The sequence below is a fragment of the Lampetra planeri genome, chromosome 56 (assembly GCF_965212315.1).
Source record: "Lampetra planeri chromosome 56, kcLamPlan1.2.h2, whole genome shotgun sequence".
Lineage (NCBI taxonomy): Eukaryota > Metazoa > Chordata > Hyperoartia > Petromyzontiformes > Petromyzontidae > Lampetra > Lampetra planeri.
The window spans coordinates 3,368,243-3,394,602 of record NC_136162.1 but is presented as its reverse complement, the minus strand read 5'-3'; the positions used below and the strand labels follow the sequence as shown (position 1 = coordinate 3,394,602).

Below are 26,360 nucleotides of genomic sequence, written 5' to 3'. Positions count from 1 at the left end.
TCACGTTTTGGTTTATTGACAGATAGTAATAGGGTTTACCATTTCAACTGGTACAAAAACTGACACCTTTATACAAGGGATCATGTTTGCAATAACCACAACACAAGCAGCCAAAATGCAAACAAATATAAACAACTCTGATGATGATAATGATGTGCACTGTCCTTGAAGTTGATTGGTCCACACCCGAGACAGCTTTTCTTAGAGCCTAGTCTCCACTGGTGTACGCCTTTTGGCGTCATCTGGCCCAACACCAATGGAGACTAGGCTCTAAGAAAAGCTGTCTCGGGTGTGGACCAATCAACTTCAAGGACAGTGCACATCATTATCATCATCAGAGTTGTTTCTTTTTGTTTGCATTTTGACTGCTTGTGTTGTGGTTATTGCAAACATGATCCCTTGTATAAAGGTGTCAGTTTTTGTACCAGTTGAAAGGGTAAAAACCTATTACTATATTTTGCCACTGGTAAAGGATGTCTCATAGTGTAAATTATTGACAGATGTTTATAACTCAAGAACTAAAAGTGGTACAGGAATGGGCGACGCGTCGAAGATGAGATCTACAATTCAATTCCAATTTACAAGTTTGTGTCTTGTTGTGTTATTCGGGGATAGCGTTTGACATTCCTCGGGTTTGCTGCACGAGTCCTGGTTCAGTTCCTTAAGCTCTCGGCACGCGGAGTTGAAACACGGTTACGCAGTGCCGATCAAAACGTGGCACAAACGCAAACACGCATCGAAGCACTTTCAATGTTGTTTCCCAACTTTGGGTTCCCCCGCACCCCTGCCGTACGAATGGACGCGTCGCCAAATGTGTTTTGTTAGCCACGGGCGGCATCAGCCGATTTCCTACACCGATATCAGAACTATAGAAGCAAATCCTACAAAAAAGGAAAGCGTGCGTCAGAGGGAATGTGGCTTCCGCACGGCAGACTATAAAACCAACAACAACGCATCCCTCCAAAAGACTCGAATCACCGATGGGCACGATGTGGCGGAGATACATCTGCCTCCAATACGACGACACTGGGAGCAACATTACGAGTATTATCAATATTCTGGCCTTCGTTGTGGAGCACGGCATTATAGGCAGAGCCTTGGGACGGGCTCCAGCACAAACACGGATGTGGTCGGGAAGAAAGCACGGGGAGTTTTAGTTTGATAAACCCCTGAGACAACATTATTCTAAAACAAGTTTTTTTTTGTCAAAGTGCCTTTAAATTCCCGCGGGCGCAGCCTGGGCCCTTATCTCTGTCGGTGGCCGTGAGCTGGCGGTGGGAGTTACGCATTTCGTTCATTCGGCCAACGTGTGTGAAATAAGCCAAGTGAAACGCTTTTAAAATACCAAAAGCCCTGCACCGAATCACGGTTGGAGGGGAGCCCTGGGGCGACCCCAGCAATCCTCCAACCTGGACCTGAGCTACCGAGGAAGGTCTGGTCCTCCTTCAATCGGATTCAGGTGACACTCACTTTCTCTGCGAACGGGAAATCAACGAGAGTTCATGTTTGTGACCTGCGGTGGTGGTTGCAATAAGTGTAGCGGTCAGCGCTATGCTGCGCTACCAATCCCGAGACCCGAGTTCGATTCCTGCTCACGGCCACCAACACACCAGTGACGAACCGGTCCTGGGGCCTCCCCTAGGTCGACTCGGCCTCAAATGAGTACCTGGTTGCGGTGTGTAAACATCGCCACTGGGGAGAAAAGGCGGCCGGGCGTGATTCTGGCCACCCCACCCCCTCGTGTGCCGTGCCGGGCTTCATAGGTGTTCGCCAGCAGCACTTGCCCCTAAAGTCTGTTGAGGCTACACGGGGATCTTTATCTTTGGTCGCGACATCTCAGACCGTGAACTGACCTCCCCAATGGGATCGTTCGACGGCGATGTGAAACAAACCCACGCGCCTGCTCCAGAAGCAGTCGGAATGGGGACATCAAACCTCGACATCGATTTGTATATTGGGGGGGGAAATTCGATGACTCTCCGCCAATTTGTACACCGCTTCAAGCGTCGTGCCTTTCGTCTCCTCGTGGAGCAGGGGAATTCGCGCAGTGGTGGATTGTGGTGCACCTAACCTGGCACAAAGCGCCGTGGTGACGTCACCGCCACTTTGTTGTTGTTGTTGAAGACAACTTTAACATTATTTTGGTCGTCGGGGTCAAAAGAGTCCAGGGCGAGGCCAAATCCCGATACCGCCAGGAGGGGGCAGGCCTCCCTCAGTGACCTCCTATGAGCCACGCACACCCAGCGTTTACAATAATTATATCAGTGGCGTAGTAACTACCTTATCAGTGCTGTAGTAACTACACTATCAGTGGTGTAGTAACTACACTATCAGTGGTGTAGTGACTACATTATCAGCTCAGGGGGTGCGGCAATCGGTCAGATGGGACTGTGCTATGAACTTGGGCAATCCCCAGTTCGATTCCCAACCAGGGCTAATACGAGCGGCGAGCAATATCTGAACCAGTTCTTGGGTACCGTATCGCGTAACCGCACTGCCCAGCAAGGCGAAGTTTGGCTAAACAATCGCGATGACGAGCACGGCAAGGGGAGATCTTTATCCAGCAGTGGATTGACAGTCTCTCAGTCAATACAAGAAGAAACAAAAGCGCACCGATAGTTAATTAATTTGCAATGTTATGACCACAGAAATCTTTTTTTTGTTAGGATGACCATAATCAATGATATCGGGGACACAATATGAGCACATCGAGGGGTTTGTTCGTCACTTCAGCGAGGCGTCTTTCGGATATAATTACCGGAGCAAATCTGTGGGACGGTCTGACCTAAAGAAGCGAGTTGTCTCAAGGCTGGCGTGACCATCACTGGCCGATTGTCCGACAGCATCACCATGGCATGGTGGGGTTGAGTCTATGGATTGCACCGCCGTGTGTGGTCGGTCACCACATTCCGAGCGTCCTCAGAATCACGCGCTCCAACCGAGCACAATTCCAGCCTCTTTTGTTTCTTCCAAGCCTGACCCGTCAACCACCGAGCGATGTCTGTAACAATCACTTGCATTGAGGTTCGCTCAGATCATCGCTTGCGTATCGTGTAGAATTGGACGGGCTGCCGTGACATCTGTTATCCAGTTAGACGCACAATGCGCCGCTTGTTGAGCAATGAAGCAGTGCGGTGGCGGCTGACACGACGTGAGGATGTCGTTCTGTCACCGCTGTCGCGTTTCTGACACAAACCTCAGAGCGCAACACCCGGAAAAATTTCGATTTGAAGCTTTCGTGACTGCAGGGATTCATCTTCTTGGTTCTTTCGGTAAAGTCACGTAAAATGGAAATAATAATATAATAAAACTAAAACATAATAAAATACAATTCTTATATTTTATTTTTATTATTTTACTATTTCCCTTCTACGTGACTTTACCGAAAGAACCAAGAAGATGGACCCGGAAAGATCGCAACCGCACTGAAGCCCATTCGCTGGAAACAACAGCAAAATAAAACACCCGATTGCAAACCCTAGATGGCGCTCGGTATTTCGTTTGCCACGTTAAAAAACGTTAACATCGAATTTAAGTTGCGTTTTTAAACGTGGGTTGATAAGCTCCCCACGCGGGGAAAATGTATTACTTTTATCTGCCCGTCTGAGGACGCAACATGTGTTTTGACGTTTTTACGCAAACTATAAAAACCCCTTCAACCAGCCACGAAAGGGACTTCACCACGCTGCTCGCGAATAACAGCGCCCACCCAGCTCCTGAATCTCTCTTTTGGGTAATGCGCCTTTTTAAAGAGTGCTTCAAAAATATCGAAGTTAAGATTTCTGTTGAAAAAGGCTTCAGAAGTAAGTTAGGGATGCCATCAATCAGGGCCGCTCACTGACACGGGCCGATGCGCCGTTGAATGCAGCGAATATCATTCTTAAACTTTAGCCTCCACATCAATGTGCTGCCACTAGAGGAGATGCACCTCCGATGATCACGGCTGGCTACGTACGGTGCGAAAAAAGTTCAACATACATACACAAACACATCGAGTTTAACACGTAGGCTTTCGCGACGAATATCATATCATCCATAATAGAGGTTTTTTTTGGGTTAGATCGCGTAAATATTAACAAGCACACCGAGTCATCCGTATGTGTTCATTAACATCATCACCACCACCACCACCATCATCAAACTCTGGTTGCACTCACTCCAAGCCAAACCCACACACTGACAATGAAAATAAACCTCATTCTTAATGACTGACAAAACAAATCTAGCACAGTAACGTCACAAATAGCGCTCAGGGTTCACGTTCAAACACACACAGCATCAACGCGGTCAAGGTTTACGTGATTTTTCTTTCCCCGCACAAAGACGAGGAGTGTAAAGCAGCACACTATTTATATTTTTTTGACTTTTTTTTTTAAATCCGCGGGGATTGCTGAAATGTGCAAGGAAAGAACCGCGATTTTTCCGTCCCAAATAGAGATGCCTTTGTGTGGCAATACAACAAAAAAAATCTATCGATGTTTACAACTCCACCGCTCAGTGCTACCACATGTGCGCCCCAGCAGCCCCAACCACCCACCCACTCTACCTGCCATCAACAACTCTACCGGCCAGCAACCACCCACCCACTCTACCGGCCATCAACAACTCTGCCTTTCTTGTAAAACCAGGTTCTGGGTGAACAGGTCAGCAGTTATCTAAGCGAATATCCAGCCAGCGGTATTTGTTTTTTTAAAAAAAATATGCGCAAAGAGATGATGGCTTAAGAAGTTACGACCTAACCTTCGAGCTTTGACGTTACTGTTGAATACGTCCTACAATAGTCAACAGAGGGATTGTTTTTGTGCCGACATTGGCGACTGGCCTGGGACACTCAACTCGCTGTCCTTGACTTAACAACCCAAATTAATCCCTGGCAGCTGAAGCCCAGATTCAACCCAAAGATGCTCAGCGGTGCCAGCTCAGTGATCTGAACTCTGGCCCACCTGGCCATCTCGTTGAGACCAGAAGAACCAAACATGTGATTTTAATGAAACGTGTCTTTTAAGTGACTTTACATACTGGAGCAGTGGCGCAGTAATTGATGCGCTCCTTTACAAAACCAGCACTGACCATTGTGGTGAAGTATGGTCAAACAACCCCCATGCCCCGACAGCATGCGGAGGCCATCATGAAGCAAATCATTATAAGTTTATAACAATACACTTGCTGAGAACCCAGTAATATGCTTGATGTTTCCATTCATAACCACAAACTCAATTTGGTATTTACCAATTACCGTACAATACTGTAGTCCGTAATGCCTGCTTCTTCCATTAAATGTTCCCCGTGCAGTGATTCCGGTTCTTAATTGGCTCAGCCCCGAGACTCAAATTGTAAAAAAAAAGTAACTTCCCCAGACGAATCGTGGTCGTTTCCGAACTGCACTCAAGTGTACACGATGTGGCTTTGAAGTGCCTGGACCACGCTGCTTGCAGGGCTCAGGTCGCACGCAAAGCGGCCACGACGGCCGTGTTGGCCTGCACCTCCACCCCTGCGTGTGGCGTTTTCAGTCTATTATTGTTGAACTTGGTGGAGAAATCAAGAGGCAAGGGGATGGGTCCTCACTTGCAGGAGTGATCTGGGGCTATCAAAATGATAAAAGCAGCAGCAGCAACAACAACGACGATAACAAAAGTACAGGTAAAAAGAAATCGGTACAAAAACAACCATCGCCGAAGAAATCTAAAACACTGCAGGATGAATTCGTGAGGTTTAATGTTTTGTTAAATGATTTTCTCTGAACCAAAGTCGTCATACATGGTGGACTGAAGGCTGCGAGTACAAATCCCGGTTGGGGGTTGACAGCCCAATAATTCCTTCCACGGTCAATATAATTCGTACCACTTTGTGGGGAGGTCAACAGTGGTTGTCCCCTGCATATGCTTGCCCTTGTTTTAAGAATGTTGAATTTCTACCACTGGCTCAGGGCTGTAAACGGGGGATGAGCACCACTTCAATGCTCATTTGAGAAGGATATCGCTTTGAATCGTGGCCGAACTAAAATAATATTGAACGTTATCTGACAAACAATCTCATGGCAGAGTGTGTAGGAAAATGTGTAATGTTAAGTAAAAAGAAAGACAAATATAAAGGCCACTTCTGATTTTTTTTGCGTGGGAATTTTCAGACAAAAATATCGAATGCAGCCGTTCTCGGACAAGGGCGCTCACGAGATGGTGGCAATAACAAGACTTTAATAAAACTGGGGTGGGGGTGGACACTAAAACGTCTACTTAGCCATACATCTGTGTGCTGTGTCCTCTCTCAAAGATGTCGGGCGATCATGGACATCCATCCATTTGGCTCTGCCCATGATGTTTACTCAAGAACTTTGCAGCAGATACTCCCAATTGCATCCAATTGTTAAAATTGCCTTGCAGAGGCCAGCAAAACGTCATCCATTTGCTCCTCTCCGCCCCCACAACGCCCACGCCGACCCTGAACTTTACAAACCGACCCAGCCCCGACAGGAAATTGATAAACTGCAGGAAGTACAGGAGACTTTCAGTGACACGCCGCAGGTGAAAATCATTATAATCGTAACCAGGAAAGGACGCTTTTTTTCACTTTCGTAATAGCGGTGTTTTTTTAGTTGAGTGTGTCTGGTCCGTGACTTTTGCCTTGATAAACATTACAGCATAATTTTCGGCTGGATACGCAAAATCGTGACCCCCCCCCCCCAAACGGCAAATTTCAAGTTTTATTGAGGCCAAGGGAAATAACAAGAAGATGATTCTCCCTAGGAATCTGTACAGAGGGGGGGGGGGGGGGGAAGGGGGGCGGAAACATAAAAGCCACACAAACTCCTATATGCAGCCGGTTTACCAACGCAATCAACTTTCCCAGAAACGTCAGCACAATCGTTGGGAACCGAAATGTTTGTTCACATATATATATATTTTAAAATAAACAAGCAATAAGTCAAAGCGTAACTCAAAAAACAATACATCTTCGTGCGAGGAAAATGCCACCGGCCGTCTCAGTGGGATGGCTGTGGCTTTGGGTAAGCGAGCACTGGGAATGGATTTGCAAGGCTGCTCTTGCACTGTGCTTTACTTTGTTAGTCTGTTCTTTATCCAGGAAAAGCCTCGCCAAGGCTGAACTCTGAGGTGGGTTCATGTTTTCTGAAAAGTTATGATTACTCATTGACTTTCGAGATTCGTAACAATATAAATCATTCCCGTAATTTTGGTGTCTTCAACGAGATAATATCCGATTACATGATCACGTTTTGTGAGTGTGTTCTCCAATTTTATCACGTGTATTTCATCACAGAAAGGCCGGCGCTATGCTCTGAGTGGTGGCTTGGTAAGATCATCTGTATGGTTTTGCTGCTCTAGTTCCATCGATCATGACGATGGTGACTATGACCATCAGAGACATTGTGTTGATACAGGTGCCTTTAATTTGGAGGTAAAATCATCCTATCGGTGCGCGTTTATGCAGGGATACGTGTAACCTGGCCGTGGTCGCATGGATACCAGGAATAGTTTGCGTGGATAAACGGTGAAAATCTGAGTAGTACTACTCATCGCCATGCATCTGCGACCTTGCCCAAAGACGCGAGGCCACTATCTGCGATCTGGAGATTGTCTATAACCGTGACGTCACCGTCCTCCCGCTTACACTTGTAGTGGGTTCGAATTAGGTGCACACACACACAGCTTGGAGGCAACACTATTTATTAAACCGTAAGTAATATAACACTGTACATGAGGTGGTGACCACCTTCCTCAACTCACTAACACTCTGGAACACGACACAGAGTGGACCAGGCAGGCGACGGGCTGCCTGGTCCAGGACGACGACCCGGGACTTGAGGACCGATGATGTCGTCTTCACTTCGGAGTTCAACAGCCCCGCTCTGCGTTCACACCCCGCTTATATCCGCTCCGGCGTGGCCGGCTCCGCCCAGGCCACGCCTCCCTTCCCAGGCCACGCCTCCCTTCCCCCACCTCACGGGAAGGTCTGGGTCCCTCCACCACGTGACCCCCCAGGCACCCCTTGGGGCCCCCAGCCCTCGTACGGGCCGACACAGTAGTGACATCCTATGTCACTACACACTTGCAATTCGCTCTGGCCCATCTTAGTCTCGGCCGAACAAACATCGACAGTCTCCCCAGGTTCCCCCCCATGCATACCTGTCGCTAAAATCCTTTAGTTTCTGTTTGCAGATAATAAGTTCCACCAATATCACGCCTACATCCCTTGCACTTTCGTTGAACACCCATCTATTGGTTAAATAACACAATAAATAAGCCGATAATACACCGCCTTCACGTATCTCGCTCGCCACATCAAATACAACTTTTTTTACACATTCCATCAGCCACACGGCCTTCTGGTAGTTCATAATTCCAGCAGCATTGGTTGAACACAAGCAAACTCTGGACCAGTTTTAATATTCCGTGCCCCATCAGCAGAGTCAGGGTTTGCTTGAAGCAATCAATGCTGGTGAACTCCCAGATGTTTATAGGGAAAGGATCTCTGTTGGGTATGGGTCCTCGTTCGACGCAAACTAATTCTGCATGGACGAGGCTCTTGAAGGAGAACAACCTAAAGCTTAACCTTTATAGCAGCCTTGCACCACTTTGGTTCTCAATCGTAACAAAACTAACTTGCATAATGTTAATACATTTTATGAAACAAAGTAGTTGTACTTACGTGCCCTTGCTTAATTTGTTTTCGATTATTTACATTCTAAAAAAATCTGGCCACGTCTCTTACCCCCACAAAGGGCATCTCGCACCCCCAGGTTAAGAACCGCTGTCTTAGAGGCAAGAGTTTCTGGGATCAATCTTCCACGAGGGGTTTAAACTTTCCATCTTTGCCTGTCTTGTTGAGACATTCTTTGAGTATAGCCACGGTCAGAGAGGTCACAAGGCAGCAGGTGAGTGGCCTACGCTAGCACATTACACCTACACAAGACACCACATCTCCTGGCACGCACGTGGCCACCCACCTGTTCACCTGTCATCGTCCCCTTAGCTCGCGTAAATGAAACTGAAGGGCGCAAAAACGAACGTCGGTGACGTCGGCGATGACAATCGTTGCCGACGGCGACAAATCACCGAGCGGGGGGAGCCCACAAAGGAAAAAGCCCCCGACCGCAGATAAAATAGCGGGAGAGGAGGGGGGGGGGTCATCTGGAGTGGCCAGGTACGAGGCCAGTGAAATTCCTGAGCACGCAAGTGTGCAAACAATCACGATCCCTTCAATGCATGCCCGATTTGCCGCAGACAACACGCAGGAATGATCAGCTGCGGCCGAGGCGTTTGCTTCCAATTTCGCACGTTCCCAGCGCACGTTAAGTCCATCGCACACCGCCGCTGCCAACAACGCCGCGCATTTGGCACCGTCTCTTAGAGCCGATGTCTGCTTACTTTGTTCAAACGCTAACATCAGCACGGACAGAGGAATGTGTCGGGGGGGGAAAAAAATCATCCGTGAAATTAATTTGCGTTAACTGGCCCAGCGCCCTGCTGTCACTGAACACAGCCAATGGGGGCTGTCGATGTGGCTGTCTTTGTTTTACTTTGTACCGCGCTGCCAGCCCCCTCTTGTGTCAGACCCACGACGCGTTTTGGTGCCACACAGCGCTCGACACGGCACCAGCAATGTACGTGTGCATGTTGAACTTCTTTCGCGCCGTACGTAGCCAACCGTGCTAATCAAGAGGCGCTCATGAACGGATCGCCCCGTCGATTTACTGTTGGCCCGCTTCTCCGTGTTGTGTGCATCGTTCGGCACGACGTCCCACAATCTGCCGATGGCACTTTGCGACCGAGGGAAGAGAAGCGAGCCGCTCAAGTTGTGAGTTTTCCCGGAGAGGCTCTGCAATTGCACGCGGGAGTGAAACGTTCGCCTGACACTGTGGGGCAACAGCACGCAGGAGAACTACTGCTGACTTCCCACGAGCAGGTTGACATCTAAAAAGTTTTTTTTTTTAAAGCCACCGAACGTTGCTTTTTCCCCGTTTTCCTCGCAGCGGAGAAGTATATCCCCCGTGCTAAAACAAACACGGAGGGGAGGCTCTTGTTGATTTTGCCGCTGAAGCGCAGCACGGCCACTGTAAGCACGCCACAAGCTGAATGTGTGAAATCCGGCTGACATGGGGGGAGCAGGGCCCACCAAAACGGGGGCTCATCTCTCCCCCCACCCTCCCGCCACGAGAGGCCACTCCCTGGCCTGTGCTTATAGCCGGCTCCGTTACAGCAACGATCTCGTCCGTCCCTCGAAGGAGTCGCGTGCAGAGTCTAAACTCTCCCCCTCGAACTGCTTTGTCCGCGTCTGAGCAAGGAGTTCCGCTAACAAGAGCGTGGCTAAAGAGAGCTTGGCCGCTGCGCTCCTCTTCCTGGCCAGCTCCACCACCCGGCCAGCTCCACCGCCCGGCCAGCTCCACCGCCCAGCCAGCTCCACCGCCCGGCCAGCTCCACCGCCCGGCCAGCTCCACCGCCCGGCCAGCTCCACCGCCCGGCCAGCTCCACCGCCCGGCCAGCTCCACCGCTCACCCATCAGTCGTGTCAGTAAACTGTGACGACGACCCAATTGTTCGAAGATCGCGAATGTCCAGCACGCGATGAAACACGTCACCACGAATCGATGAGCAGATTGATGCTGTGAAGTGGAACCCATCTCGGAAAACTGTGAGCAACCGGATCGCTCAACCGCTCGCAACCGGTTGCAGAGTTGGCGAGATATTAGAGCTTCGGTTGCATGCGGCCAAAAGTTGCATGTTGCATGCAACCAAAAGTCGCACGCAACCCAGATTCAACCAAAAGTTGCATGCAACTGAATCGCATCGGCGAGGACCTGGCGTTAGGTCGCACACACTCGCCCGCATAACAGCTATTATGGCACTTGTCAGAGTTGATTATTTACGGTGCTTCGCAGGGCCCGAGCACATTGCGTGTTCTCGTCGCCGTAAATTAGGAGAGAGACACGCGAGTTCAATCATATTGACTCGCGACAAGTAAGCGTGGCTTGGGAACAACGGCGTCACGGCTAGGAGGGGAGCAGCGACTGGCGACCGGAGCTGATATGGCCTCCTGGCCTTTAAGGGAATGGGGAAACGCTCGTCCACATGATGCCGGCGCTGTATCTTAGAACGCGCCGTGTCAGATTGATCGCAGTTGTGAAACGATGCTAAATCCTCAAGCTGGTTCCATTCCATGCTGTATTATTCCGCTGTTCGGGCGATGCTAACTGGCAAATGCTGATTCATGCTCTTTGGACAAGTGCCAAGGAAACTGACGCATTTTGGACTAAAACATGTGAGTTTGCAGAAGGCCGCGAGACATTCTATAAATAAAGATAGGCCGTCTCGGCGAATTGTTAGCTGTACGTGTATTCACACGGGCATGAGGTTCTAGAAAAAGACGAGGGATACGTGGCTGTGTGGCTCAGGTATCGGTTGTTCTGTATCCGCGTCGGAGAATTAAGTCAGCGCTGTATCACATGTCGAGTTTGAAGTCGCAGGCTCCTGATTGCCACGTTCCCGCTTGCCAATTACGAACGGACAATTCTCATCGTGATCCGTATCATGATAGCAGGTGACTTTGTCCGACGGTTGTCTTACCCTTTCACAAGGGTATGGGATCAGACCCATCATGCTTTGCGTGTCACGTGTCTTCACCACACCTGTACGCATAATGAGCACGGCCTTGTTTTATTCAGATGACCAAGAGTCATGGAGTGTTGGCAGTATTATTGCACCAACAAGAAACACTTCGATTTCAATCACATTTTGAACATCGATGCGCCCAATTTTAATCACGTTTTGTACATTTACAGTCCATGGTGATGGAACAGGAAATGTGCGGCCTTCATTGCCCATGGGCTGACTTATTCAAATGCTAAACAATGATAAGGTTTCAATAGTGTAAATTAATTTACAACTTAGAGACACACAGACACGGCTCACAACGAACGTGGCCTCATTACATCCGCAACAACCTCCACAACCGATAGTTTTGTTTGAAGAAGATGATGATGACGACGTCCATCTCTAAACGATATTGCGATCGATGTGTCCCGCTTTGAACCATGCAAACTCGATGAAATTCTTCAAGCGAGCATCTGACCTGTGGTTGTGTTGGGTGAGGTCCTGGAGCTTCAAGGTACTATCTGCCGTTGGAAGAGATCCGGATGATCCAAAAGGACAGCATCCGACACTGGCCAGACAAATTATTTGCACATGCGGAGAATGTAAACATCGTGAAGGACCGACCACCGCTTCTGGTGGCGCTGATGTGGTCCGTTCAATTGGGAAATTTGGCCGACGAATCTGTGTTCGTGTTGAGAGAGGGTTGATCGCCATGGTTAAGCAGAAGAAACAGCAGCAGCAGCAGCTTCACAAGACGTGGTGTGTCAAGGGATGTGGATGTGAAGGGCCAAGGACTAATGCCTCGATTGCGCCTGCACCTGAACGAGGCAACACAGCCACGCGAGACGTCACCACTCCCGTTTCCGTCACCACGGACTGTGAATGTACACATGTTGGTTGATATCGGAGCATCACACTCCGTGAATGTTCCTCGTGTGTCCCAGAGAAGTGTTTTCGGGATGCTCCTACTTGTGTTTTTTTTCGAGTACACACGGGGGGGCACTTTCAAGAAAACTTCAGTTCCGAGACAATATCCGTGCGTGTATGAGTAGAGCAAAACATTCCAACTCTGCACACGTAGCTCAGCGACCTACTTGCTGCACTGAGAGCGATCCGTCAACTCCTGCCTCCAAGTTGCTGGACTAATGGGCCAGCGTCGTGTGGCCGTCAAGGAATCGCGACAAAACCACCACCAGCACCACCACACGTCCTCGCCCCGGCTGTAAAAGTTCCAGCTTGTGTTATGGCAGTTTCCAGTTGTGTCAGTAGCAATGTTTATGATCTGTAATTTATACGTGCGTTATTTCCTGTTGAGGCACATGGGGCACTGGTAAAATGAGTTTCCCAAAGCTGCGATGAACGAGGGTCTCGCTGTCTATGATAGCGGCCACATTTCCATGACCTCAGCGACGCTTTGTGTAAAAAAAAAACAGCAGTTGGGCTTCTCTGTTCCACATCAATGTCATTCCGACACAAAGTGAACACTGACTGTGACTCGTTTCAGTCTCTGCTGCATCCCACGTCTATGTATTTATGAAGTGATAGAGGTGGCCGGATTGCTCATGGGGATCACAGCACAGAGCTGGCCATCGGTGAAATATTGTGTTTGGCATCTGTGGCATCTGGCCACTCCGTGATTAAATCAGTAAATCAGATTCTGTTGCTGGTGAGAGAATTATACAGAAAATAGTTTGAATTTTAGGTGACAAATAATGGCCTCGGTAGCATCGTGTGTTGGATAGTAGAGCATCACGAATGTAGATCAAAGGTGTCTCCCAGGGCTCCACGGTCGTGGTGACTACACACGTAGCATGTGACCCCGCGCTGGGCTGGTGGATCGCACAGGGATGCTGTGACACTCCCTTTACCTGTGTGCGTCGGGGAGCCTCTGCCCTGGCTTGCGAAGAGAAGGCGTCACCTCAAATGTGGACTCCGTCTGTTCCATCAGTATGGGATAGAGTGTTTCCCCCTCGCATGCGTGGGCTCACTACGGGTGCTCTCATTTTCTTCCACACGTGAACACTCAAAAGGAGACTTGGATAAATCAACGGTGCTCATTTGAGGTTGCGGGTGAGGACAACAAAATATTCTACCTCGTGCGCTACGTGTGCATCGTGCACATTAAAGCCAATACATCGGTAAACATGGTGGAACACGATGCTGTGGAGTTTGGTACACCCTGGCCTATCGCAAAAAAGGCACACGAACATGCGTTTGCCTTCGCTTCGTCATCTTTAAACGGTGCAGAGGGAAACGAAGGGGTCGGCCCCTTAAGTTGTTTTGTGCACCTGGCACCTGACCCCCGATTCGAATGCACGAGCCCGTGACGGAGCTGTTTGCACACCTGCTGGATTTGCCCGGCTCGATCCCACCCGGTGGTCTCAATGTTACTCATTTCCCTTCTGTTATTGGATTCTCTAACACCCCCGGCTCCCCCTCCCTGCCTTGTCCTCCCACCCCCCTGGCTGAAATGACTCTCACCTGTCCTCTCTGATCCCAGGGGAACACACACAGAGGTGTGTGCTCAAATTAGAAGAGACTTCTCGAAAATGTGACCGCCCAGACAAACATCCCACTCGGCCGCAATGTACGAGTGGTGTGGTGGGGCAGGGATGTTCTCTGTTTATTTGTTTGTGTTTCAAGTGCTCTCGCGAATTCAGTGCCCTGCTGTTTGATCACTGCTCGTCTCACACTTGGCATGAAGAAGAGAAGCGGACTGCTGCTCGTGATTGCAGCTGATGTCACGGCACGGGCTCGCGGAGCACTTGAGGTTGTCACCGCTGAGAGATTCTGGGATTCTGTTGTGCTTTCGGACACCTGTCAATTAAACCGGGCTATTGGGTGTTTGAAAAAAAAAAGCCGACTTTCAAACAAGACGCAACAATGTGTGAAAACCATAATAGAGGTTTTTGTTTAGTTCGATCGCGTTAATAGAAACGTGTCGTTAAAACCGCTACCGCCCGACACAGCCAATTAGTGAGGTTTGTCGCGTAAACAAAACGTGTCAATTCGTTACTAGTACAACACACCGGTGTGTTGGAGGGTGAACCCACAACATTTACAATGGGTGAAAAGTACACTACAAGCCATTCGGGCATCAGGCAAACAGCAAACCCATCCGCATTTCCTGAAGAATTGCATTGTGGCCCTTTTGTCAAAGGTCACCGTCAAAATTAATTTGGGTAAATGTGACCGATTGATGGAGAGGAAAATATCCCTGAGCTAATGTTCTGTGCCCAGTCACCAACATTCTCAACGACAAAAATATATTCCGGCTTAGAGAACTATCATAGAGTTTGTTTATAAAATAACAATTTGTTGTGACACAGCGTTGTGGAGAATTGCGGAGCATAAAATAAACACGCTAAAATATATCGCCGTCTTTACACATACATCACGACATGTTAAATCTCCATGAGCCAAATGGACTTCGGATTGTTATTTCTTTAACGCGGAGAGAAGGAACATGACCAAAGTATGCTTATTTAAAGCATTATGGTTTGTCTTGTGATAAACACTCTTCATACAAGATGTGCAATCAGTCAATCCGCATAGATATGATGAATAGGCATGAATCGAGGTCACCATTTCTCAGTTGTTTCTGTCTCTCTCGTTAGCACAACTCTCTTCGCTCCATCCACCTCATCCGAAAGTTGGCATACGCCCGGCACGCACGTGAATTGGCATGCACGAGAGTGAGGATACAAAAGGCATGCACGTAGCACGATTCCCGCAAGCACAATTCAATGCGCATTTCGCGTACGTTAAAGATACCCGATGGGTGTGATGCATCGACACGCACACATCTCTGTACACAAACTGCTTGATGCTGCTGCTGCTTTGGCAGTGGGGCACACGAACAATGAACAGCAACAACAACAAACTGAACACAGTCGTCGTCTAAAGAGTGGCCTTAAAAGGAAAAAAATATAATAGACAATGTTTCAGATTCTAGCCAAATGGCCCTGGTTCACAGCACATAAAAGGCCCATTGCCTGACACATTGCCTGTTATATATTCTTTTAAGGCCAAGGAGTTATTGACAAATGTGTTGCGTTTATCTTTACACAACGTTTCAATCTTTTTGTCCAATAATATCCCATGAGCCTCCTGGCCACATTCATGAAAATCATTTTAAGTACAATCTTGATTTGAAGCTTTCGTGACTGCAGGAATCCATACTCTTTGGTTCTTTCAGTAAAGTCACGTAGGTAGAAAAGAAAATAAATCACGACGTTTCGGACGCAACACAAGGGTCCGTCATCAGGTGGGACGCTTGTGTTGCGCCTGAAACGTCGTGATTTATTTTATTTTATGCCTACGTCATTTTAAGTACCTCCTTGTTTTTTTTTTAACAACCAAATTTGCTAGCAGACGACAGTTGTTCACTCATGAATGTACCTTCTCCCGCCATACGAATGTAGAATTTCCACAACAGCCATACAGGACTGTAGAGACGAGATGAGCACTGTTCCGTGTGTATTCGGAGCAGAACAATAATGCGGCCTATTCCTTTTCACTGTGACGGCATGTAAATAGTTTAATTGAGGTTAATTATATAATTCTGAGTAAAAATTAACCACGGTCAATTCATGTGTGGGCACGCACTCACGCACGTCATCATCCATTTGCTGAGAGTGGGCGGCGTTCGAATAGCGTGCCGAGCCTTCGCACGTGGCCTGAGCCGACGCACGTGGGCTGCGCGCTGTTGTTGCGGATCGTTCAGAATTGACTCCCATCGACGCGTTTCCTCAAGAGGCTCGGCTCGGCTCCGAAACGGAGTTCGTGTGGGCGTCAACGTGAGTGAGAGGAAGAAAGAAAGTAAAAAAAAAGCCACCACACACACGCGCACGGACAAAACCCACCCACCCCCACGCACCACCCCTTGAACCCTTCGGAATGATTCAGCACATGGAAAACGCTGGAAGAAACACGTGCGCCAAAGACGGGTGTGTGTGTGTAGGCCCAACCCTCAGGCCTCGGAGATTGTCAAAAATGCGGTGACTCACTCGTTGCCTGCGGATCGGAGCGGCGTGAGGCCAGGGGTGGGGGGGGGTTGCTCGTAATTGTGGACATGCCTCGATAATGAATGGCTATGAGGGGATTACGTTGACCTCACAGTGGACGGGACTGAATTTCAGAATTATGGGGCCCTGTCAAAGACGATCGGAGGCGGTGTTTCCCCTTCGATGCGAGGCTCCCCAGATGTCGCCAGCTGTCCCCACCGAGCTCTCAAGGAAGCCGCTCGACAGATAATGCCCCCCCCTCTTCCCCGCTTGTGGGCCCCCTCACATCGCAGGGACCCCCCTCTCCTCTCCCCGTGGGACTGGGCCCCCTCCTGACGCTGCTGCTGCTGAACACGTGGAGACCGTGGGAAGTTGTCTCGGGAACGACGAGCAACACGCAGTGGCCCCACGGTTACCAAGCACTTTTCCATGAAGTGAAATCTGCGCTGTGTGTTTACAAGTTGGGCTGGTTTAACAAGCACGGTATGGAATAAATACACCCACGGAAACAGACATCGTGTCGCAATCCGCCCCCCGTAGGTTATTCCGTGGGTTGTTAGAGTGTATCCTAGTCAAGAATGATTATTTTCACGAATCAACTCGTCCGTCTCGGATTTTGTCCTCTCATCTCTGCCTTCTCGCGATGTCTTTCTCATCCGTACAGGTGTTGGTTTCCTTCGTCTCTCACTCCATTCCCCGACCACATGAAACATGATTCCATAATTTGTATAACATTTGAACGGAGGTGGAGGCGGTGGTGGATTTTGGTCGCGAAACCTGCGTTTGATCCCCGGCCCTAACCGGACATCAGCGGCGAGGGCTGTCGGAGTCGGTCCTGGCCCTGACCGCTCTCCGCAACTCTTGCTGCGGCTTCTAAACTTCGCAAGAGCGGAACTAACCAAACATCTCGAGCGAGACCAGGGGTCGTCAACCTGCTGCTCTTTAAGGACCGTTCCCTGACGTTCTTTATCAAAGGACCACCGCCGTCTCTTATTCACCACGCAGTGCATTGCGGCTCTTGAAATATTTAGTTTTTTCGTATCGAATCCCAAAAAAAAATGCCTCTTCTTGGTTCACCGACCTCTGAGTAAGACCCTCTGCTGCTTTCCTGCACAAAGGAGGGGCGACCATCACGCGCGCAGCCTTTCTGTGACATCCACTGCTGGAGAAGGCCGCTTCTCCGCGCCCGTCAACACGATTGTGGGGGGGGGGGGGGGTCACGTGGCCAGAGTTCAGCACGCTCGCGTGAACGCGGCGGCGCACAGACGACGGAGCGGAGCAACCCGGCAAACAATCCTCGACGCCGCTGCACCGGCCTCTGCTGCCCCACAGCGTAGCACGCAGCCTCGCCTGCAAGCACCGCGTTTGTGCACACGGAGGTCGCCCATCCTAGCGCCACGCTGAGCTTCCGAGAAGATTTATCGCGAGGACGGCAGTGTTCCGTGCGATTCGGTTCATGGGCGAGGTACGGGCCCACTCATTGTTATGCAACAGGGGGGCCGAGGGCGTTTGGTGTCGGCTGCGCTGCACGCGGGCGGGCGCACGCGTGGTCGTCCTGGGCGCACCGCTGTGACGGGCGGGGGGGCGGAGGGTGTCTCGTGCCGTGCGTTGCGTTCTCGGTGCGCGCGTGGACAATGGAAGCCCTGTCCGTCCGTTTGGCTCAGCTGCTGCCTGAGCGACATCCCCGGTAAACGTGCAGCGGTCGGGGCCAACGCAGCTTGTTGGCACGCGGTTCGGAACCGTTGGACCAACCCAGGTGGTGCGTGGTGCAGGTAACGTTGCACCCCCCCCCACCCCCCCCCACAACGTTCCGTGTTGGTCGCGGTGGAGGTTCGAGCTCACGCCCTCGAGCCTTGGTCTGCGCCAGACCGCACGTGTGCGCAGCAGTTCGAGTGGAGGAGGAAACGCGTCCGATACAGCCTGTCCTTGGCTCTGAAGCTTGCCTCCTCTCTGGGGGCTGTGCCGGTTCGAGCAAATAACCCCAGCAGATGTGCGGCTGTGTTCTGGGCAGCGGTGGTGTAGCGGTGGTTTAGCGTGCTACGCTGCACCTAGAATCCGGCGACCCGAGTTCGATTCCCGCTCATGGCCGCCAACACCGGTGACGATTATCTGAATCGGTCCTGGGCCTCCCCGAGGTATACTCAGCCTCGAATGAGTATCCGGTGCGGTGTGTAAACATCGCCACTGGGGATACAAAGGCGGCCGGACATAGTGCTGGCCACCCCCTCGTGTTCCGGCTTTCATAAGTGCTCACTTTTAGCACTTGCCCCAACAACCCGTTAAGGCTTTACGGGGGATCTTTGTATGTATATGCATGTATATGTTTCACGCTACTGCTGGCAGAAGGGCGTCGTCAACTTGGAGGGTCGCGAAAGCCTCCGTGTTAAACTCACTTCGAGGGTGGTTGGTCTACTCTTCCACGACGACCAGATGTGTTGTTCCCACACTCATCCAACCCACCATACGCTACCCGCCGGTCCAAATGACCAGCGGCGAACCCATTTATGCTGCTGGCTTCGAGACCATTTGTCCGTTTGTTTCAACTTCCGTGCCAGTAGATCGAACCGGCGAACTCTGGATGGCAAGTCCAGTGCTCTCAAGATTCAAGAGCCGAATGGCTCACATGGCTATACCTAATAAATGAAACTGAAAACTGAAACTCTCGGTGAACATGGGTCGCTGATATTGGGATCGTCACGGATAAGAGGATCGCCACCGCCCTATCACAAAAACAACTCAGAACCACCGTGAAACGAAACAAAACCACGAGCTCGTTGCGAAGAGTTCAGCTGAAGCTGTGATCCCAAGGTGAAGTGTTTTCTCCCCGGGACACCACGGGGGATTGGAGGGGGGTGAGCGGCACAGCCTTGGAAGCTAATAACCGTGACTTCAGAAGTTGAAAAAAAAACAATTCCCTGCGCTCGCTGAACTCTGACCTCCGAGCCACATGCTGCAGTAGATACACCCTGACCGGCAACTTTCACCACTCGGCCAGGGGGGAGGGGATGGGGTTGAACGGGGGCTAGGTGGATGGGGGGTGGCGGAAGAGAAGAAGACGACGAGGAAATCCGCAGAATTGTTGCCATTCTCTCGTGCTCGCGTCGCTAATCTATCGCCGGCGGAGGGAGGTTGTGGGGTCGCATTGGCTGCCGGCGCCAGTGTTTCCCTGGGCAACGTAGCACTTGGGCATAAAACAAAAATTAAGTATGAAAAGTCAAAAGTAAAAGTAATTTTGTTTTATTCTACAGTCCTGAAGCAGTCGTGTAAATTACACATTACTATGTCGGGGGTGGGGGGCTAGTCTATTCATAGGACAGCCGCTGCTGACTTTTCCACAAATTGGTAGTCGTTCTATCACCCCCAATGGGATGATGGGCCGAGTCACCCCACGATCGGGATTTGAACTCGCGAGCTGCTGAGCCAACTGGCCGATTGAAGATTCGGAGAATCTCTCTCGAATCTGCACTCCTATGATCTGTTCTCTCGAATCGATCTACTCGACTGACATGGGATGGGGAGGCTCTCGTCTAGCAGTGCATAGACACAAGGGCTGTGCATGTTACATCGAAGCAATGGGGACTCGAAGGGACCCAGGGAGAATGTACGTTGAACTTTTTTTGCACCGTGTGTGTCTGTGGGTCTCTGTGTGAGTCTATGGGTCTCTGTGTGAGTCTGTGGGTCTCTGTGTGAATCTACGGGTCTCTGTGTGTGTTTGAGGGTCTCTGTGTGAGTCTATGTGTCTCTGTGTGGTCTGTGGGTCTCTGTGTGAATCTACGGGTCTCTGTGTGTGTCTGTGGGTCTCTGTGTGTGTCCATGGGTCTCTGTGTGTGTCTGTGTGTCTCTGTGTGAGTCTACGGGTCTCTGTGTGAGTCTGTGGATCTCTGTGTGAATCTACGGGTCTCTGTGTGTGTCTGTGGGTCTCTGTGTGAGTCTATGGGTCTCTGTGTGAGTCTGTGGGTCTCTGTGTGAGTCTACGGGTCTCTGTGTGTGTCTATGGGTCTCTGTGTGTGTCCATGGGTCTCTGTGTGTGTCTGTGGGTCTCTGTGTGTATCTATGGGTATATGTGTGAGTCTATCGGAGTAGGCTAATCGGAGTAGATTTTAAAACCGCATTTAAATATTTAATTCGTACAAATTGCCGCGCCTCCTGCCAGAAATTCTGCAGACCGACTGATTCGACATCGCCAGATCCAGAGAGGCACCGCCAATGCCCTGCGTTTATTGTGGAGAATTGCGGGATGTTTTGGGGTCACTGTGGCGGTGATGGTGGTGGATGCCATGGGGGGGGGGGGGATGTTGTGGTTTGCTGCGGCTGCTGAAGGGGAACGTACGCATGGGGTCACCATGGGGAGTTGTGGTTTTCGTTCATTGCTGTTGCTTCGATGTTGCTACGAGTTACAGTTGGCGGTGTAAGATGTTGCATAACAATTCAGGCGTTCGCTGTGTTCCGGAGAAGATTCACTGCGACTGGGGCTCACTTGTGATGTTTTTTTTCAGGGATGTTTGGCCAGTTCTGTTTATGCACAGCAAAAAAAACGTCAGTGAGTTCCTGCTCAAATGAGCATTGAGGCAACGGTGCTCATCTCCCGTTTACATCCCTGAGCCAGTGGTGGAAACTCCACATCCTCATGGCAGGGACGAGTATATCCATATTACACATTTATATTTACGCGATCTAACCCAAAAAAAACTATATTATGGACATCCATACGGTAACCACTGAGGTTGCCCCCACAGATTTGTCCTAATTTTATTGACCCCAGGGCGATGATGGGCTGAGACCAGGCGTATTTTGAGTGGCTGACACTCAGAGGGCCTCACGCACGGGGCTCACAAACCCACTTGCTGTACTTCCGTTTCCTTGCCACCTCTCAGCCCCAGCGGGGTTTTGGAGTTCCACAAATCTGAGCGATTCACCAACGCTCCCCTCCAATGTGCTGGACCGCAGGCGTGCAATCTGTAGCAATGCTCGGCTGTTGCAGCTCTTGGTGCGTGGTGTGGGTGCTGTAGGTGCTGTCCGCCAGCTGTATTTGGGAGCAGAGGCACGGTGGTTCACTCGCTGCGCTACGAACCCGGCGACCCAGAGTTCGATTCCCGCTCACGGCCACCAACACCGGTGACGATTATCTGAGCTGGCCCAGTGCCTCCCCTAGGTCGACTCAGCCTCAAATGAGTACCTCGTGGCGGTAGGTAAAACAACCTCGCTGGGGAAACAAAGGGGGTCGGACGTAGTGCTGGCCACCCACCCCCTCGTGTACCGTGCCGGCCTTCATGGGTGCTAGTCACGAACCGCACTTGCCCCAACAATCCGTTACGGCTACACGGAGGATCTTTATCTTTGGGGCACGCTCGCCCAGTGCCCATCGCAAACACGAAGCCGGCGTCAGACTGGCACACGCAGCGGCGGTGGTGCGGACCGCAACGAAGATACGTCGGTGGATCCACCCTCATTCAGGCGCAAGCGGGATTGTTGTTCCTCGGTGGCTATCGCCTCCTTTTCCGTGACGAGTTCGAAGCAGGTTGCAATGTTCCCATGCCGCTCCGGTCGTGCAGCATATCGAGTTTCCCATGACGAGGGTTTTGTGATTGTGTGCTTGTTGTCGGGGCCACGCTCGCGAAGTGATTGCGGCGTATACGTAGGGAACCGCACAGGGAATTGATCAAATTGAACACGTTGTCAACACAGGTGGACGGATGTCTGACATCCCGAGAGGGAGGCACTGGCAGCAAGAGGCGACAGGCGGTAGCTCATGAAGGGCGGGGAGAGAGATTTCAAGACATCAAGAGAGATTTCAAAAGGCAGAGTTGTCCATGGTTCGGGGCGCTTGCTCGGGGACCTATCGACGACCAGGGGTGGACGACATTGGGGCCCAATGTTCCAGAAACATCTTGGCAGGAAACCATCTGGGCTGTAGATAGCCGGTGGTAATCAACGAGTCTGACGGTTGTTATACACGGAACGTTCAGTTATAAATACAGCACAAAAAGTGCACGTCTCCACGGAGCTTCTTTACACATATATATATGTATGGGTATATAGTCGAGCTGTGGGTGCTGTGATGATTGTGGGACGGTGTGGGTCCTGCTGGGTGTTGAGGCAGCTAAGTGGGGAGCGGTGGCGCAGCGGTTAGCGCGCAGCACTGTGAACCCGACGACCCGTCTTCGATTCCCGCTCACGACCAACACCAGTGGCGATTAATTAATTATCTTAACCGGTCCTGGGCCTTCCCTAGGTCGACTCACCCTCAAATAGTACCTGGTGCAGTGTGTAAATATCGCCACTAGGGAGACAAAGGCGGCCCGGCGTGGTGCTGGCCACCCACCCCCTCGTGTGCCGTTCCGGCCTTCATAGGTGCTCGCTAACAGCCTGTTAAGGCTACACGGGGGAGCTTTGTTTTTGTTTCGAGGCAGCTAAGTCGCAAGTCTTCCAGACCCCATAACTAACCACTTCCTCATTCACATTAAGTTTGACCTCCATCGCTAAAAATTCCTCACCTCCTACATCCTCTTAATCAACGATGCCTCGCGCCCTTAACGTGACCTCCCACAATTCCCAATCTGACCCTCATTCCCCACCAGTCCGTAAGCCCCCCTGTCACTCACGTTTGCTCGCTTGTATATATATGTGTTGTGCATATTCTTTGGGTCTTTCGGTAAAGTCACGTAGGTAGGTTCAAAGAAAATAACAAAAATAACAAAAAAACTACGACGTTTTGAACGCAATTGGTCGTCATCGTTCCTGTTGCGATCAAAACGTCGTAGTTTTTTGTGATTTTTGCTATCACCTGCAGCTATGGCCAGACAGCGGAGAGGAGAGCGAGGTGGGGAACGAGGAGTGCATTCTGACCGATGTTTGTTGTTCTCGTTGTAGAATTCTATTTCGCGGCCTCATCACTCATTGAAGAACCTGCACGAGTCAAGGTGAGCTCCATTACCGCATCGACTGTGTCACACCGCGCAGCCAGATCGATCGTTCGCGAGAAGGGTGGTGGGTGGGGGTGGGTGGGTGCGCAGAGACACAACGCAAAGCATCTCACCGTCTCCACCGCGGGGGCATCGGCAAGCTCGGCTCCACCTCGCAACAAAATCGCACGCTGGCACGCGACCACTACTCACCCTCGCCCCCTTCTCGGGGAAGCACTTGCATCCTCCTGAACAGTCGCGGCCTCCGCACGCTCCCGGGAACACCTTCACCCCCTGCACGCGCACAGCGGCGGCAACACACGCGGGGGGTTAATCGTGGCGGTACCGTCGCGATGTTCGAGACACGGGGGGAAGGGGGGGGATGCTGCCATGTGGTGCAATGGTCAGCGCACTGCACTGGCACCGTGCAGATCGGTGATCGACGGTTCGAGTGGCTCTCCTAGCGCGCGGTAGTTTAGACGACGGGTAACAGTGGCTCTGTGAGCTTGCGGTCCAGAGGTCGCCGGTGCCACGATTCGATCTCCCGATACGGCAGGTTGAGACGATGGGGCGAGTTTCTGTGATACCCCCCCCCCCGCCGCCAGCCTCTGTCTACCGAGCGGCATGGATGGGTGCACCACAGCTGTGGAAGAGTAGGCCAAAACACCCACTGGTGGCGGGTTCAACGACACATTTATATATTTACGCGATCTAACACAAACCTCTACTATGGAACATAAAAACAACCCTCAATGTTAATTGTTTTCATAATTAGCTCATACCCATTAGGCCAGTGCCATACAAACGTTATTTGGAGCAAATGATGGCTTGGAGGTGACATAACATAACACGTTTTGTAGTTCTCTTAATTGCCTACTCGGGTATCGTATAAATGACAGCACCGTGCGTTATACTCGTTACACATCGTATCCTTGCAACGTTTAAAAACCCATGTCAGGTTTAAGTTGAGCTAACTGCAGTCGAAGAACTTGTTAAGTAATCTTTATCCGTACCGTTCGGATGAAATGGACCGCCCCCCCTTGTCAAATTTCCCTTCTCTGCGTTGCCCAGCCCTACGAAGTGTGGCAGGTGGCCTTACAAATATCACTCTTCCGATTTGAGATTGCAAAAGAGAAGCCCAGTCGCCAGCTCGTGTCACAGCCCACGTGCCCAATCCCTTATCTGCAGCTCGCTCCGAGATGCAGAGACAACAGGCGAGGCTTACGGGGGCAAGAGGACACGGGCAAGTCACGGTGGCAAGGTGCGGAAAAACAGCAGCGTCCACCCCAAGGCTCTCTCTCTCTGTGCACCACGTTGCGTGACCCAAACGCGAATAATCGAATCGTTGAGCAGAACTGAAGTGACCGGCGGTAGGCGGGCACGGACGCAGAAGCAATGCGACATTTTGCTCACGAGCGAACGAGCCTCGCACGGACCGCAACAAACGCGCAACGCCACACGGAGCTAAGAGGTCCCCCCCCCCCCCGCTCGATTCCGCGAGGTCAGCCCCACCGACAAGTTGCCCACCACGAAGACCCCCCCCCCCTCGCCCAGCGTCGCTTCTCGCCCAACGCACCACGGATTTCTGTCGCACTCCACGTGGCCCACCCCCACTCCCTCCCCCTGATTTTTGGATCGGATTCCATCGAACAATCGCGCTCTCCTGCGGACCCTCCGCGATGTGTCGGAGCGACGGAGGAGCTGCTCCACCGTGAGTGCGGCTCTCTCGCGGAAGTTGGGGGCTTCGGCGCCGATTTAAGACCGGACGGTGTTTTAGAGGCCAGGTAGAGTTAAGCCCTGCTTAAGCCGTGCGGATTTATAGCGCCGCTGTCGGAGGGCAAAACTGCCGTGTGGCTCTACTCGTCTCTGGCGGGGCGGTAATCTACGCGCGCACGGCTCAACGGACGGATCGCGCAATCCTCGCGTGGCCAACGAACACGGAAAGAAATCACTCGCGCGAATTGGGCTGAGATCCCAAAAAATATTCACATGCACAATAGCAGCGCAGGGGATAGGGGCCATCCATTGAGTGGGTACGCAAAAATCTGTCAAAACTTGACCCCTCCCCCGCTCCCTGTACGCACGCGGACCTTTTACACCCCCAATCTGACGCACCCCCCCCCCCCTCCAAATCCTATTAAACGGCCGATATTTAATCCACGCAGAAACGATCAAGGATTAATAACATTAACGTGCTTAAGCAAACAGATAGTCCACCGCCGGACTATCTACTTTGGAGGCCAATGTAGACAAATGATTATCGAGTCTTCACCCCCCCCCGTTTCCTACGCACACATTGTCAGTAGACCCCCCCCCCCATACGCAAGCTACGCATTTGGGTTAACCCCCCCTCCCCCCTCCATGCGTGCGGGCTCAATGGATGCTGCTTCAATCCCCACGACCACCGCATTCTGTCCACCCAGCGCGTGTCAACTGGCCCGCCGCAGTCAGTCGATGGGCAGCGCTGCGTGTGGCGGGGTAAAGGCGTGGGCGACTCCCGCCTCTTCTAAGAAGTCTGGGCAGCGTGGAGGAGTAGGCCAAATACAACGTCCAGAGATGTTCTCCATAGAGCTTTCTCTCGTGGAGGCATTTTCCACCGACAGTGGTGTGAGCCAGCAATTGCAGGGCCGCGCCTTTACCTTTAAAAATAGCAGCTGCTCACTCACACGCTTGAGCCTCGGAGAACTCTTGCGGGCAAGTTCATTTAGCCTATTGTCCTCACACACCAACAAAATATCAAGACAAAGATCCTCCGACTGCTTGGGAAGTTTTCATCCAGCAGTAGTCATCCAGCGGTAGATAGATCATGGCTGCTCATGATGATGGCGACTACGACTGCCTCACAGT

The 26,360-nt window shown here is 51.1% G+C and overlaps 1 protein-coding gene across 1 annotated transcript in view; it reads right to left on the bottom strand.

The window, feature by feature from the left end:
- LOC144735603 (uncharacterized) overlaps positions 1–26,360 on the bottom strand; it is a 136,612-nt gene that overhangs the window by 52,326 nt on the left and 57,926 nt on the right. Inside the window, exon 3 of the mRNA XM_078618027.1 lies at positions 23,727–23,807. Coding sequence (XP_078474153.1) covers positions 23,727–23,807 — 81 coding nt within the window. The remainder of the gene's footprint in view (positions 1–23,726; positions 23,808–26,360) is intronic.